This window comes from Platichthys flesus, chromosome 3, assembly GCF_949316205.1.
Source record: "Platichthys flesus chromosome 3, fPlaFle2.1, whole genome shotgun sequence".
NCBI lineage: Eukaryota > Metazoa > Chordata > Actinopteri > Pleuronectiformes > Pleuronectidae > Platichthys > Platichthys flesus.
In genome coordinates, this window is record NC_084947.1 from 27,833,289 (window position 1) to 27,845,274 (window position 11,986).

At 40.5% G+C, this 11,986-nt stretch overlaps 1 protein-coding gene across 2 annotated transcripts; it reads left to right on the forward strand.

The window, feature by feature from the left end:
* The first annotated feature begins 558 nt into the window (after positions 1-558).
* isl1a (ISL LIM homeobox 1a) lies at positions 559-6,171 on the forward strand. Of its 2 annotated transcripts, none has more exons than XM_062381757.1 (6): positions 559-729; positions 1,074-1,263; positions 2,100-2,359; positions 3,315-3,601; positions 4,142-4,309; positions 5,401-6,171. In XM_062381757.1, the coding sequence occupies exons 1-6, from the start codon at positions 702-704 to the stop codon at positions 5,515-5,517; spliced, it is 1,050 nt and encodes a 349-aa protein (XP_062237741.1). In that variant the 5' UTR covers positions 559-701; the 3' UTR covers positions 5,518-6,171. The 2 variants fall into 2 exon arrangements, with proteins under 2 accessions (XP_062237741.1, XP_062237742.1); XM_062381758.1 differs by having other exon boundaries at positions 3,318-3,601.
* The last annotated feature ends 5,815 nt before the right edge of the window (positions 6,172-11,986 follow it).

Here is an 11,986-nt window from a genome sequence, read left to right on the forward strand (position 1 = left end):
GCAATGTTGACTCTTGTGTTTCTCTAAGTTAATATTTAGACGAGACGGTGTTTTGATCTGGCGAGACATAATTTCACTAAACCGTCACGCTCTGGAAAGGTTTATCAAGGCGCAATATTTGTATGTAATGTGTCACGGCTTTAACTGTGGAATGTTTCACATTAATCCACGTTCAACAGTGTATAGGCTTTTTCCTACTCTGTCCGGTTCTAATTAAAAGTTAAAACAAAGAGGTGTGTGCGTGCGTGCGTGCGTGCGTGTGTGCGTGCGTGTGTGTGTGTGTGTGTGGGGGGGGTGTTATGGACCATGTAAACATGAGCCTACTCAGTTCCAACCGCACATTAACAAATGCAAGTAAAATTAGCACGACAAAAAAAAGCAAAGCAAACCCTGACAATAAATGATATGCAATAATACGTGTGCCAGTAGTTTGTTTGTGTGCGCGCGCGCATGCTGGTCAGGGTCTGCAGAGCCAATCAGCTGCCCATGCAGATGACGTGCTGATGTCATACGTCAGCCCCGCCGCTTGTCAGGATCAGAGCTCCACACACACCGGCAACAAACACATACACACTCTCCCTCTCCGAGCCGGACAGCACAGCCCCTGGCCCGGCAGCCCGGCAGCTGAGGACACATCCAAGCTTCCAGACGCCTCGCAGCCCGCTGTGACAGTGGACCTAACGTCGCCTTACTTTGTGGACATGGGAGACATGGGGGATCCACCGAAAAGTAAGAAACTTGCTCGGTGTTGGGATGCGATTCTGGAACTTAATTTATCACAACTTTAGATGAGATGACTTTTTTGCGCTGTGGCTCCTGCAAACAGAACACATTTCATGGCCTATTAAAAGTCACTGGAATTATTATTTAATACTGAATTTTATAGAAGGTTCAAGTAAGAGCATACTATCTATAGACTTTTATTAGGAAAATAATACAAAAATAATGATAATAATAGAAATAGTAATAATAATAATAATAATACATTTAAGACAATTTCATGCTTTATTTGAGTATGCTTTGCTCAGCATTCAGTTGTGAACATTGTGTCATGTGTCCTGTTACTCTTCCAGAGAAGCGGCTGGTGTCTCTGTGCGTGGGCTGCGGGAACCAGATCCACGACCAGTACATCCTGCGGGTCTCTCCGGACCTGGAGTGGCACGCCGCCTGTCTCAAATGTGCCGAATGCAGCCAGTACCTAGACGAGTCCTGCACGTGCTTCGTCAGGGACGGGAAGACTTACTGTAAACGGGACTACATCAGGTAGGACGGCCGGTGCGGACGGGACGACCCCTTTCACATATACAGCGGGAACTGGAGCTGCATGGATACTCGGATCATAATGATTATTATTTGAGAGCTTTTACAATAGACTCTCAAAATGAAAACATTTGGAAAGAATAATTCCACAATGAATCCTGTTTTCCACGACCATATACATTTACTGCTTTACTGCTACATCAACTTGTCGTAGATGGTGCATCCTTTCTACCAGGGTCACTATTTCGTGGTGTAATGTTTACATCAGGTGCACATGAGGCCTTCATAACTGTTCTGAAATGATTTCCGAGCAGTTTGCAGCGTGCTGCACGCAGCACTTTGTCAGGTGGACCTGAACAAAATCGTAGAAATTGTTAAAATTAGTCAGTGATTTTGGATCATTCTTACAACAACTCGAACAGCGGCGATTGTTCTGTAGATTGAAAATGTCACAAGCTCACTTGAATTTGCATTTTCAAGTGTTATTATTATTTTTATAGTTGTTATTTTGTATCATACTTGAGATCGTCTTACAATTATAACAATAATTCGATTTTTGAAAAGGCCAACAATTGTATTATTATTATTGTTATGGCTGTTGTAATTATTATTATATAATATATAATTGTTACTATTGTTATAATTATTATAATTTATTTCAATGATTATTTATTATAATTGTAATATTATAATTATTATTCATATAAATATATGAAAGCTAAATCATCGATCGTATTATAGCTGTCGTAATGTAAATTTGAAAATATGATTTTATTAGTGAGACTGAGCAGCCTGCAGTGAAACTGATCAGTAAGTGTGTGTGTGTGTGTGTATCGCAGGTTATACGGGATTAAATGCGCTAAATGCAACATCGGCTTCAGTAAGAACGACTTCGTGATGAGGGCCCGCTCCAAGGTCTACCACATCGAGTGTTTCCGCTGCGTGGCCTGTAGCCGGCAGCTCATCCCGGGTGATGAGTTCGCTCTGCGGGAAGACGGGCTTTTCTGTCGGGCGGACCACGACGTGGTGGAACGGGCGAGCATGGGCCCTGGAGACCCGCTCAGTCCACTGCACCCCGCCCGACCGCTGCAGATGGCAGGTGAGGTCCCGGGGAGTGGGAGACAGGCACCGATAATCATTGTACTGCTGGCTGCGTGTCAATGTGTCTGTGGCTCTCTATCTTTCTGAGGTACGAGGCCTTTACTGTCTGGATTTTGTCCTCCTGCGCCTTAAAAATACACGGATTATCTGAGTATCTGACTCCATGCGACACCAGACTGTGAAGGTTAATGTTCACATTAACTGCACCTCTTAGTCAGTGTTCCACTGATTTCTAACCAGGAATGTCAAAGTGTATAGGCCACGTTTGATCTCTATTTTAATGTTAATCTCATGCAGTCACAGAGGAGGTGCTCCTGCTGCTGTAACTGAGGTTTTCTGTTGGACTGTAGCTGTCTGTATCTGGAGATGGATGTTTGATCCTGTACGTCTGTGCTCCTCTCTGCATACCGCTGTCCAGTCAGAGCAGGCTCGGGAGATTAGATAGTCAGAAATACACTGAGTTATCACTGCTGGTGGAAGAGTGCGACGCATGGCTGCGGGTCCGAGAGAGATGCTGTGAATGGCTCTGCATGTCTGAGATGGGTTGGAGGATTTCTTGGCAAAGGAGGTTTTGACTCTGGATCAGATGAGTTATCCAGTGCTGCGTTGTTGTCAAACATTTAAAAAATAATATGTAGGGAAGCCTGCAGCTCCTGAATCCATGAACCAGTTTATGGTCGCTTATAGAGGCAGCGTAAATTTTTCTTATTCGTATGCGAGCCGGCTGTGAACTTTAGACCGTAAGGTCAGGAGCGCTGTGTTTGTTATGTATACTTTGCGTAAAACCGATTCATACTCCACAAGAGTTGAGTGACAACAGCTGGAAACGACTTTTGAAACTCAGAGACCTTTTTTTCTTCTGCACTTACTCATCTTTATCCGGACTTATCGCGCTGCAGACACACAGATTGATTTTTCTTTCCCTGGGTTGTTTTCCCGTCCTTTCTCAACAGCAGAACCAATCTCGGCCCGACAGCCTGCGCTGCGGCCTCACGTCCACAAACAGCCAGAGAAGACCACCCGGGTCCGGACGGTGTTAAATGAAAAGCAACTTCATACGCTGCGGACTTGCTACAACGCCAACCCGAGGCCCGATGCCCTTATGAAGGAGCAGTTGGTGGAGATGACCAGTCTCAGCCCGCGAGTCATCCGGGTCTGGTTCCAGAACAAGCGCTGCAAGGACAAGAAGAGGTCCATCCTGATGAAGCAGCTGCAGCTGCAGCAGCCCAACGACAAGACGGTAAGAGGACGGACCAGGCAAAACCCCTTCCAACTGTTCTTATAGAACAAGCGATCAGATTGTATTATGGCAACAACAAAAAAAATCAACAAAGACATGTCCGTATTATTGCAAATGCCTGCTGTTTCATTAGCTACTTCAGAATTTAAACTGCAGTAAATTAAAGTAAGTTATTTTTCAGAGCACTAAGTACATTTCCAAACCACGGTGTGATCTGAAGGATGAGTGAAACAAACATCTTATCTGCTCCTCTGTTTATTTATATTGTTGTTTGTCTGCTTATTTATTGATTGATCTGCAGATTACTGGGGGGATCCATTTCAGACCCCCCCCCCCCCTCGCCAACATATACACACACCGCCACAACCACTCCTCCCAACATACACCCAGACACACACATACACACACAGACACCGCGATCCCTCGTCCCAACACACGCGCGCGCACACACATTGACATCCACACCCTAACATCTGTATTCAGCCTCAGTGAAACATGTGTTGAGCTGCTGGGTGCTTACCACGACGTGTCCTCTTGCAGAACATCCAGGGGATGACGGGCACCCCGATGGTGGCAGCCAGTCCGGAGCGGCACGACGGCGGCATCCAGGCCAACCCGGTGGAGGTGCAGAGCTACCAGCCGCCATGGAAGGTCCTCAGTGACTTCGCCCTGCAGAGTGACATCGATCAGCCGGCCTTCCAACAACTGGTTTGTCTTTTTTGTTCACTAGGCCATTTTAGCCAGCATGCTTCTCATTATAATTATTTATTCACTAAATCTTTATATTGAGTTACTAATTCTGAATCTAGGAAATTCTGAGAAAACCCACATTTTATATTTAAGTTTTTGTGTGTAAACCTTTGTCCCGGGCTATGGATTATGTTGTCGTGGTAAACTAAAAATCCTATTGAAATTAATAGTTACAAGACGCATTCAGTTAACCCTCAACAGACTGAGCGCTTACTGACCCCGCTCGAATTCAAAATATCTCTGTCGGCATACGATGCGTAACATCGCATTTATTGAATAATGTTCTCGGAATGTTTAAAGTAACATTGTTCACTAAAATAAAAAGTAATACAATAAACTGTTTATTTTAATAAAGCTGTTCCAACTGTATTGTGAGTTTCCAGTAGCCCCATATTCAGACTACTGATGTATGTCTGATAAAGGTTCCGAGGAGCGCCTGTTCATGAATCGTTAGGACTGTGTCGGAAAAAGTAACAGTGCAGCCAGGGCTGCTCCAGTGGATTATTAACGTTTATGACAAGAACTGACACAGTTCATCCGCTCTTTGCTTGCGGGGACGCTGAAATAAGGAAAAACCGGGAGGTATTAAGTTTAGTTGAAAACCACGGTTGAGTTATTAGTTAGCCTACAGATATAAATTAAGTAAATGAAAAATAAAATATCTTTATTTTCACAATTTCTCCTTATTTACGGAACATGATAATCTTTAGTAAAATATATACTAATTCCAAATCAACTATTTCGCTGTTCAAACTGAATTAGATGAACAGCAAAAACAAGAAGGATTAAATAAGGAAAACGAATCTATAATTTATCTGAAATTTAAACAAATGATCATTCCAATCAAAGTGTGATACTGATAACTACGGACCTGTTGTTACGTGCTACTCCGTTTTGCAGGTTCGTTTATTATTGGCAGATAGAGTGAAACAACTGTCAAGAATAGAAAACATGTGTGCGTCCATACAGCACTATTATCTGCAAAAATTGTGTACTTCGTCTGCGTCCCACCGGGTGATGGATCTGACCGCTGCTTAATGCGTCCACAGGTCAGTTTCTCAGAGGGAGGACCGGGTTCGAACTCGACGGGCAGTGAGGTAGCGTCCATGTCGTCTCAGCTTCCAGACACGCCGAACAGCATGGTGTCCAGCCCCATCGAGGCCTGAGCAGACCCCGCATGGACGGACCGAGTTGAACACACAGCCCCTGCTCATCCCATCCCCCCGACTGCACCTAACAACCCCCTGGTTGTATTTTGACACTGTGAAGACAATCATGGGATTTTACCATAGCCACCTATATAATGTCCTGGATGGGCAGTATGTCCATGTCCATCCATGCGTCGTCATGGCCGGTGCTGCCCGCTCTCACGCCTGGTTACAATTGCCAAACCGAGAAGACATGAACACGACTCCATCGGTAAATGGAACCTTTGAGTATAGGAGAGACATCTCCTACTTGCAAATTGCTGTGCGCTACTCTGAACAGAAAACAATGACTGGTGATTTTTTTAATCCATAAACGCACTTCATCGTATAATAGACCGTTCGAAGGGGAACAGCACTGCTTTTCTTCACTTAATTACACGATTTCCTACATGACCCAAGTACTAAAGCATTTGCAACAAGGTATACCTCTATTTTGCCACAAGCTTCGTGGGACATTTTTCTGAGTTAGTGTCTGTCCGAGATTTTTTTTTTCTTTCCCAAAGATGTGTAAATTAATAATAAGTTAAAAATACCGTTAGCTCTGGAAGAAAATGTTTAATTTGTTCCTGTGCAACAAAAATTATTTATTATTTATTGTTGAAAATTTTGCCACCTTTTGTGTAACTTTCTTAACTGAAGTAAAAAGAAACAAAAAGAAAAAAAAGGTTGTGGTTTGGTCTGTGAATTCTCTGTCACAGTTTAATATTCCATGTTTGAAATATTCAAATAATAGGACGCGTTTTTTGTTTGTTTGTGTGCTTCCCTCTATGAATATATGAGGTGAGCATAAGATCTGTATAATAGCTGACCAGATAGGCCATGGTTAACTGGGTGTCAGGTTGGTGCTGTCTCAGTTTACCTACAGGCTGCCCACCTGCCCTATATCTACCTCCACTGCAAAACACCTCGATCTTATAAAGATTCCTAAAATCGCATGTTACCGAAAAAAAGATCAATCTGATCTGAAATTATTTCAAATTGATTAATCCTCTTTAAAGACATTTTAGAAGTCAAAAGTCAATAGGTTTATTCTGGAACATTCATGTGTTGTTTTAGGTGACCCACTACAGCGAACACCTCTGTGGAAACAAGCGGTCATGTCCTAACAATGGTACCATGAAACGTTGAACTGATCTCAGATATTCTTCTGGCTTTCTGCCACTAAAGCAGCCTTAAAAATCTGTAGATTTTTAATTATTTATCCATAATGATAATGACAACAACAACAGCAACCACAATAATATTAATAATAATAATTTTAATAATTGCAAGTATGCTTTTATGATGAGCGTATTCAGATTTTATTTCACTGCTTTAAACATCGAAGAGCCACAACAATCATAATTTTTTTAATGTTTCTTTTTTTAAATCGAGTGATGTGTGATTGGTATTTTCTAGCATTATGACCAAGAGGTTCTTCATCTTTAGAAACACCATACAGCTGGGCCTCATCCTAAATCTTAAAAATCTTTATTTTTAAGATTATTTCGTCCCTGAACACTGCTGCTTGGCAGTGTGTCCTCTTACCTCCTGTCCTGAGTTTTTTTATGCTGTAGCATGCATTGCAGCCTACATATATTTCTCCTTCTGAATATATACTGAAAAGAAGCTGTTGACTTATAATAATAATATTGTGTTGTCCTTCTGCAGGCAAATGTATTGATAAGGAATCTCTTAAAATAATTTTGAATACAGCTGTAATATACCAATTATAATGGGTAAAAAACAGATTTTTTGAAATGAATACAATACTCAACCAATCCATTAACTACAACAGGGTAGTTAAGATACAGAGAATCCTAAAATGTCATCTGAAATCAAATATAGACCATGAAAGCTCTAAAAAAGCAATCCAAGAATTTATCTATTTTTGTCATTTTACTAAGCTGTAGTTGACATAATGAAATACAAAACCTAGTGCAGATAGTTACCTTGGATAAGGGCTTGGATAAAATTAGTGACTAAACTGACATGATGCTTAAAATGGAAGCATCAGGGGAACAAGTAAAGAGACCGCAAAGCATATTCTGCAAAGTCAAACACAAGGGCACAACAGTCTGTAGGCTAATACAGTCTATGCAGTGATCCCTCAAAGTGTTCTAATCAACAACCAACTAAAAATTTGAATTCAGCTGCTAAAGCTGACTGAGACTTTTCCCTCGTGCTTACTACTTCTTCAATGGTTTTTCATACTATTTCATACTATTCATAACATAACAATGTCAGATTATGACTGAACTTGAGTTTACACTCGTCTTATTGTGTCCACAGAGAGATGCTGGTGTTACATCCAGGTGTTTAATAGAGAATAGGATGTTTGTATATGATATTGTAAGAAAAACAAATAATGCTCTTTGAACCAACATTATCACAACAGGCTTTTATCCTAGACAATATGGAAACTGTACATCACATGTGAATTGTTTTCTCAACAAAAATTTACTAATTCAGTGAGACCATTTAACTTTGAAGCAGGTTATATTGAAAAATAATGAAATACAGTAAAAGTAATTTACTGGCCTTTACTCTACAATGTACTTATATAGCATACATTTTTATTTGGTCCAGACTAGAATAGGCTTGGACAAAACCCAGTGAAAATATGTCATTGGTTGGAATTAAGAGTGAGTTAACCTTGTACAATTTCCCCACACACCCTCAAGGCTGCTTATGAATGAATTGAGGTTAAAACAATATGAATATCAATCTCCTGTTGCCTCTAACAGGGAAGGTGAAGGAAATAACATGTTGAAATTTAGTTTGTGACCATGAGGAGGGGGACTCAGTTATAGTCCAAATTGTACCATCTGTAACCTTGGTGTGATTTGCCCTGCAGTTAATGACTGAAATTAACGGAAGTCACATAAGCAGCTGGATTCAAGGAAAATAAGTGAAAGTTGATGAAGTCTTCCGTCTCTTTCAAGACCAACTTCGAGGTTGGGTTAGTAGACAAATGTTCTGTTTTGACGTCCAAATATGAAGAAAATTTGATTGCCCACTGTATTAGGCTAACAAATAATTGCTGTTTGTTTGGATTGGTTTCCCATGAGAATCACTTAAACTAAGTGTCATCAGGCATTTCTTTCCGGTGGAGGCTTGATTTATAAAGCACATGTAACAGTCTAACCTAAACATGAAAACGATAGCACGTTTGTCACTGTTTATAACAGCGGAGACAGCAAAATAAAGATCGACAAAGAAGGCCAAGATGGAGTGTGAAAAAAAAACATGTTGTTACAAGAGTGAACCTCGAATTGGAATTCACACGATGGATAGAACCATGCTCAGACGGGGACACAATTTAGCTGTGAACTTACCAGTGGGGACTGAATTAATGGTTTTCTTTTACGCTTCACTGGCCCACCAATGCAGAGGCCCATCAGTATTTGTCCCAATAATCTCTATGGTTACTCTGACTATGGGGAGAGCACCAGGAACTTGAACAACATTATTTTTACTTGATCAGTAAGTAACAAAAGCTGAATACTGACTGGGTGTTTTAGTCTTCCTTTATCACAGCACAGATATTGGTGTTTTTAGTCATTCAGGATTGTTTCTTGCTTTGAATAATAGCCAGGCTGATAGTGAGCCATGTTGCTAAAACACCACTAGCTTTCAGAAAAAAATATAATTTATTAGGTAATAGTAAACAATAATACATTTCCTGGCAGTGATCTTTATAAAATGAACATTGATGAAAATTACTTTGTTCGTCTTCACAAAAGCAGTGCCAACAGAAAAAACTAGTTGTTTGCTATTGGGACCAAAATCTTTTACTAAAATTTGCTAACCACTGCTTACCTGGAAGGGATCCTGCATTATACGAAGTACAGAAACCCATGATGAAAAGTGCCATTGCTCATTACCATTGAGTTTCTGCCAGATTCAATCTCTGCTGTTGAACATTACTGTAAGAACTCCAGTTTTGCTGGGCAATATACTATATTTTAATGCTCTAAGCACATGCTCTAAAAGACATGTTACAAGTGCATTTAGGACTTTTTGGAATACACCTTTTGGTAGTTTATCTTCAGAAAAAAGGTAGCAGCTTGTAGCTACATTTTTAATTATGATTAAAATTGTAGATTTGCCATGTTGTGAGGATGTGTGCCTTTTTGCAGAGGAAATTGATCTGTTTGTGCACAAACTGAAGTGAAGTGAGGGGGCTAGCATGCAATTTGTGTGAAACAGGCAAGTTGGGCCACGTTTGGCCCCAGAATAAAATGCACTCTTAATTAACAATAAAATGCTGTGCCACTGGCTTAAGACCAAGTTTTGGTTTGTCAAAGACACTGATAGCAATGTGCTTGACCCCACCTCAGTTACAGAGGTGATCAGATGGCTGCTTGTTAAACAAGATGAGTGCAGATTGGGAAAATAACAACTTCGTTCGTTCAATGTCAATTCATCTGCAAAACAAAAATTGCTGGAAATCTTGATAATTGGGACAAAGCACCTTTATGTCTGATATTTGTGTCTTGGCATGCAGGGAGATGCAGTGTGGAGAATGTCACTGTCATCCAGCAATGTACTGCAATTTTGGTTTAAAGAGTCACTGCATTTTGCACCTTCGGTCTTCTCTTAGCAGTTAACAGCCCGCTGCATCCACACATCATTTTATAAATGCTGTTCTTGTCTGCCATTTAGTGTTATTTTGCTTGCTAAAGTGTTGCTTGTTTTAGACACTACAAAATTATGATGGTTATAGTAAAGAGAAATCTAGTTGGCTATGGGTTGAATGCTGCAGTCTTTGACAAATTCACATTGGTTGTCCGTTCATCGCAATCTCCTCTCTGTCTCTATATGAACCTATGTTATACTTTCACCTTTGATCCCAACTAATAAGAGACGTAATTTACACCACTAGGGATTCTTTCTAAGATGGCTGTGCCTTGTGTTCAGAAGATTATTCAACAGAACAGTGTGGTGGTCCTCAGAGGGTAGGTTTAAGATCTGATCAGACTTCAGAGAGTTTTAAAAGAGTAATAAACGGCTTTGATCAACTCCACACAATAAGTGTCCGTGGATCACCATCAAAATATATTCAAACTGAGAACCAGAATACAAGTTTACTGAGCTTGTTGAGCATCCACAGGAACTGAGAGAAACACAGCGACACTTGGCCCACAGTGGTGCCTCTCCTCTCATGAATAGATAAGGCTTTGGGCAAGGGAAGTTAAGAACCAGGACAAAGAGTCCGATAACATACCCTACAGGTTTTACTGGCTCTGGGACTGTATTCAGAGCTGATTGGGAGATGGAACAAAAGCGGCACTGTACTTTGGGTAAGAGGAAATATTTCAAGCCTCTGGATGAGACTACACTGAACCGGGATGAGAAATTACCAAGGGAACTAACACTCAAATCTGGCACCTGACTCCAAAAGCCAACAAGGTTGAGTAAAAAATATGGAGGGCAAAAGGAAAGCTTTTTATTTACAAGATAATAGAGTGAAATCAAATTATAGTGTACGGCGATTGAATGTACAGATAATGATACACTGACCAGGGGCAAGTGCTGATACAAACCCACTTCAAATCGGAACATACCTTCAAACAACTAAACCTGTCCTTTAGTCCTCACTTCTTAATATTAGCATTAGGTACAAAGCTAACATTACCTTGTCAGCATAAGCTGGCTAGAGCAGTAGCTAACAGTGAAAATAAATTCCTCAGGAATATTGAGGGCTTTATTTGATCAATGTAAGCACATGGCACCTTTATTTAGTGTGTATTTTGTCGATAGAAAACAGGTCGGTGTGCCAGGCAAATGGTTCATAAGTATTGCACTCGGCCTCTAGGTGTGTTTTAGGTTAACGTGCAATAAACCAACCAGAGTGCAATCTTCCATCCCCTTTAAAAGCCAGATGTGTTCCCATCTTCAGAGTTGACATCATAGAGGAAGATCTGCTAGGTAGTGAGAGAATGCTCAGAACTTTGCAAATGAATCTGTTTCACTTAGCACACAAACAGTGCAAGAAGCAGGGTCACTGGCTGATTATTGGTCCAAATATGTGTAGCCCTATAGTCAATTCCCTGTTAAGACTTGGCTTTTACCTGAGTTCACTTTATACCACCTGAACAATGTCTTCTAATGGAAGTGACTGGAGTCCATAACACACTGTCAATTATTTACAAAGAATTAATATAACCAAAGCAGTCATGTATTTGAAATAATAATAATCACTACCACAAATAAGATTTAGTCATGTTTAGGCTATTTAAACTATATTTAGGCTCTGTATAACAAAACTAATTGATATGGGCACTAGGCCAATAATGAAAATAGCAATCTCCCTTTTCAATGAGCTGCAATAAAACAGCACCTCACATTTAAAACTAAATCATCAATATGGGAGCTAATAATAAGCCGCACAGAATAGTAACTGTCACAAAACTCTCCCTAGTATAACATAAAAGTAGGCCAT